The following is a 4501-nucleotide window of genomic DNA, read 5'->3' on the forward strand; positions in this document are numbered from 1 at the left end:
CCCAAAAAACAAACAAACAACAAACATAAGAACTAGGAGGCCTTTTAAAAAATTTAATTGATCTCTTTGATGTGTAAATTTTCTCATCAATGAGTGATTTTTAAATTTTTTTATTCAATGAGTTAAACTGTTTCACGTAGCATATCCCACTTTGAAGTCTTGGTTGTTACAAAGTTCTTTTTTACATGGAAACAAAGCATGCCTTTGCTATTCTAACTAAGCTGTCATATTTTCCCTACAATATGTTGTCATATCTTCAAGTTTTCCTCAACTGTTTTCTAGTTTCTTTAGTTTTGTCCCTCTTATGTTGCACCCAAAATAAAACACGCAATTAGCCTTTTTGAACAATATTTTCAAACTGTGGGGTGTGACTCATTCCTGCATTAAGAAATCAAGTTTTAAAAAAATCTTTAAATAGGATAGGAAAAAAAAATCAGAATATACAGTATATAGTAAGGATTAATAGCTTTTCACAAAACCTTTGATACACATAAAACTATGAACTGGATTGCAAGGTAAATGCATTTCTCACTGGGTTTGCAGTAAATAAAACTTGGAAAGCCATTACTTTAGAGAGTGTTATAGTGAGATAAGAGAGAAAAAATTTCACCCAATGTTATCAATATACATGCAAAATAGTGTACTGAACCAGCAGCACTGGGAGAAATTAAGGGTCTAGAATTAACTACAGAAATATTTGCCTTTGAGAGAAACAGTCCAAGTGGGGTGGTTTGAACAAAACAAGACATATAAACTGAGCTGGAAACTGGACACAGAATATAGTACAGATACTGATTCCTATTAGAGTTACAACCAAGTGTTCTCATCTCCTGATGGGTGCTCACTCGCAACACCAGACCTGGGCAGAGGTCCAGCGTACACTCAGGGGTGTCATGTGCTGCTGCATAGCATATCACCAACATCTTACATAAAAGAGCAGAAGGTGCCTAGGACCACAGCTGATATCATATTATGACATAGTTTGGGACATTTTTTTCTTTTAATCAAGATTTGTTTTATCTTTCTGATTGAACCGGAAAACAAGGGATGGGCGTTTTCATATATTACCTTTTCATTCTTACAACTACCTGATGAAGGTATTATTATCCAACTTTAAAGTTACAAACCGACTCTGAGAGAGTAACTTGCCCCAAGTCACAGAGCTCCTAAATTAAAGGTTTGCTTTATTTATTATTTTTAAGTACGTAAAATTGTCCCATACCACCAATATGCCTTGGCAATTAATTGTGCAGTCAATGATTGACTGTCTGCTCAGGAATGACCAGCTATGTAACAAATATGTAACAAGTGTATGGTTCCAGATTAATCTCTGCCACTTCAAAATAGTGACTGATTGGTCGGTCGTTAGGCAAACAAAGGCAGATTAATCTTTCAAAAGTATATACTTTATTCCAAAGTTGAATTTGAGCGTTTAATCATTTGCCTCACAGCAACAGAGAAATCACTGACAATATCCTACAAGCTAAGTGGGTTATTATTACTGCTTCATCTGAATTCTCGAAAAACTAATCTCTGATCTATTTTTCACTTGGATACTGTGTGGGGGAGGGAGCGGGGACCAAGCGATGTACTGACCCCGTCTGACCCCCTAGCCAGGGAGAGGGATCCGATAGGTTTGCGAGTTTGGATATCAGCCATAAGCACGGATGGAGGCGTCACTCGGTGTGAAGTTGCACCTGCCAAGTTTTTTAAGACCCGTTGCCCCCAACAGCAGCTTTGGATACGATGTCGCGCCGCCAGCCGAGCCCAGGTGCGCACAGAGCCCGACCACCCGCCCTCGCCTCCAGGCGCTTCCTTCGCCTCTCGGAGCCGCCCGGCCCGGCCTGCTGCCAGGCCCGGGAGCCCCGTGTCTCCGCCGGCAACGCTCGCCCGCCCTCACCTCCTCGCTGTGCGTGGACGGGCACTTCTTCCGCAGGCGGCCCCAGTTCAGCAGGTTCCCTGTCTGCAGGTGCAGGGTGCGGGCCCGCGCCAGGAGCGCCCCGGCCGCGCGGCTGTCGGTGTTCATGGCAGCGGCCGACGGAGGGGGCCAGGCGGCGATGGGGCCGCAGGCGGGGAAGGAGGCCGCCCCGCAGACACGGTCCCGAGGCTGGAAAGCCGAGCGCGAGGCTGCGCGCCCCGCGTGGCGGGACCTTGGCCTGCGCTGGGGCCCGCGGGAAGCCGGGCGGCGGCTGAGCGGTGGTCCGGAAAAGACGCGCTGATGGCTGCGGCTCCTGCTACTGCGGCCGCCGCAGCAGAGCTGACACCCAACTGAGGGAGCCGTTTCCTGGAAGACTATGACTAAGCAGAAATCGCGGCGGAGAAAGTGCTTCGTAACCGTTATCCGTCCCGCGGCGGAGCCGGGCTGGGCGAGGCGCCGAGTGAGCTGCGGGTCGCCGGGCTGCGGGTGACTGGCCCTTGGACTGTGGCGGGCGTGGCGCCAGGAGGCGGACCGGCGCGCGGGCCGCGCGGGGCTCCGCAGGGCTCCCCCTGCCGGTCAGAGGACCGCGCGTAGGCCCGCCCACCTCCACCTAGTGCCGCCTACTTCGCTCGCGGTTTAGCCTCCCAGCCAATAGGCGGCCACACTGGTGATTTCCTTACACACCTCTTTAAAAAGACAGTGAAAGGATCTACCAAGACTTTGAAATACTAGCTGGTTTTAGTTCTCAGAAGCAGGTGTTAATGCAAAAGTGCCTCTTCTTCTTTCCTACTTTTCATTTTCTTTCTCAAAGGCTTTCCCTCAAATTGCTCATTGTTCTTTATGTCCATTAATTAAAGGCCTATTGATTTACTGGACAGTGTGTGAAGTAAAAAAATAAGAACTCATCATTGCCTTTGAGAAGCTTAAACGGTATTTCCACAGACAATGCCTAAGCATAGGAAATAGTAAATATAATATAAGACTATCTCAGGACAGTTTCCAGATAAGTTCAGATTAAAGAGAATACTTAAACCAGTGAGATCAGGGAAGATTTTATCACCCATTCCCTTAGAGGTGTTTGTGATTGTTTTATTAAATTTCATACATGGTAGATTTAGTATGCACCTCAAACTGAACATTTATTGAGCTTTCTTCAAGAAACTTTTACTTTTGTTGAAAATAATCAGATGTATTAAAACGCAAACTGCTATTAAAAAGAGAGATGAATTGCAGTTGGTAAGAATTAGAGGAGGGGTGTAAAAGAAGCTCCTACTAGGAAATTAGAAATTGAGCCTGATCTTGAGTAAATATTGGTTGGCTGAATCAAGGTGAGTAAGGATTCATTGAGGAGAAGGGTAATCCCAGAAGCAGGAATAAACATGGTCTATTTTAATTAGTGTAAAATTTGATTCTTTGCTGAATGTGCTATGGCATCATTTCTTGACTTTTTGTATATTCTCTAATACCATACATGAATTTATGCAAATTCCTCTTTGCTGGGCATTTATATAGCATATTAGTCACTGACATAAATCTGTATGGCTTGCAAACCTGACTTTACCTGCCAGGTACTGGCTATTTTGACTAAGGTCACTTAGTCTCTCTGTGTTTTACTTTCTCTAATCTGGGCAGATGGTAGTTTAAACCATATGAAATTGCTGATAACTGATCATTTTTGATCTACAGAAATGGCTAGTTCCCATGGTTTCACCTAATATAGTATCTACCACATTGGGTAGGTGTGAGGAATTAATGAGGGAACTCACGAAAAACGCTTACTTAGTGCAGTGCTTGGCTCATAGTAAACGCTCAGTAAGTGAGAGCTCCTATTATAAATGCCCCTGCTCTTTCCCCCTTACAATCCAGTTCTCACAACATTGGCAAATTCATGACATGAATTCAAAGCAGCATTCTGTGATGTTTTAAAAATTTACATATGTAAACTCATTTACTCTTCACAGCAACTCAGATACATTTTCAAATTTTGTTGAAAATTTGAAAATCTCACTATTAATAAGTTTTGGGGTCCCAATAAAATAAACCTAAGTCCTTTATCTTCGAACTCCTTACTCTTTCATCTTACAATTTATTCTATGACACAAAAAGAGTATTTATTATAGTGATTTTAATTCTTGAATGTGTGTGTGCATGATTTATATGCTTTTTATGCCTGTAAAGCTTTATTTTACTGTATATTATATTTAATGATACCCTTGCCATGGCACCATAGTTTTGGCAGAGGGAAACGTAATCTTCTAAATTTATTTGGTGATAAAAACAGGGAAAGCAAAATCAGAGCTTTATAATATACAGTTATTTTGAGTGAGTCTTTTTTTCTCCTGTTTATGGAAGAAGAGTTATATTGTTGACATTCCATCTTTGGGGATAGTAAATTTTGGTTTCAGATACTTTAAAATTCTTCTGTAAATGTTTATGAATATGAAGAATCACTAACATTTGACTGATCTTTTTTATTTTTGATTCTCCTGACCTTTCTAGGATCTGATACTACTGTCCATGTTCTTCTTTAAAAATCACTCTCCTCACTTGGCTTGCAATACACTATACCACAGTATCCTCAAA

At 42.5% G+C, this 4501-nt stretch overlaps 1 protein-coding gene across 1 annotated transcript in view; it reads right to left on the reverse strand.

The window, feature by feature from the left end:
- GCLM (glutamate-cysteine ligase modifier subunit) overlaps nucleotides 1-2416 on the reverse strand; it is a 27323-nt gene extending 24907 nt beyond the window's left edge. The window contains exon 1 of the mRNA XM_019667572.1: nucleotides 1901-2416. Within this exon, the coding sequence (XP_019523117.1) occupies nucleotides 1901-2026 (126 nt within the window). The 5' untranslated portion in view covers nucleotides 2027-2416. The remainder of the gene's footprint in view (nucleotides 1-1900) is intronic.
- Nucleotides 2417-4501: the final 2085 nt, after the last annotated feature.

This window comes from Hipposideros armiger, unplaced genomic scaffold (genome assembly GCF_001890085.2).
Source record: "Hipposideros armiger isolate ML-2016 unplaced genomic scaffold, ASM189008v1 scaffold_501, whole genome shotgun sequence".
Taxonomy (NCBI): domain Eukaryota; kingdom Metazoa; phylum Chordata; class Mammalia; order Chiroptera; family Hipposideridae; genus Hipposideros; species Hipposideros armiger.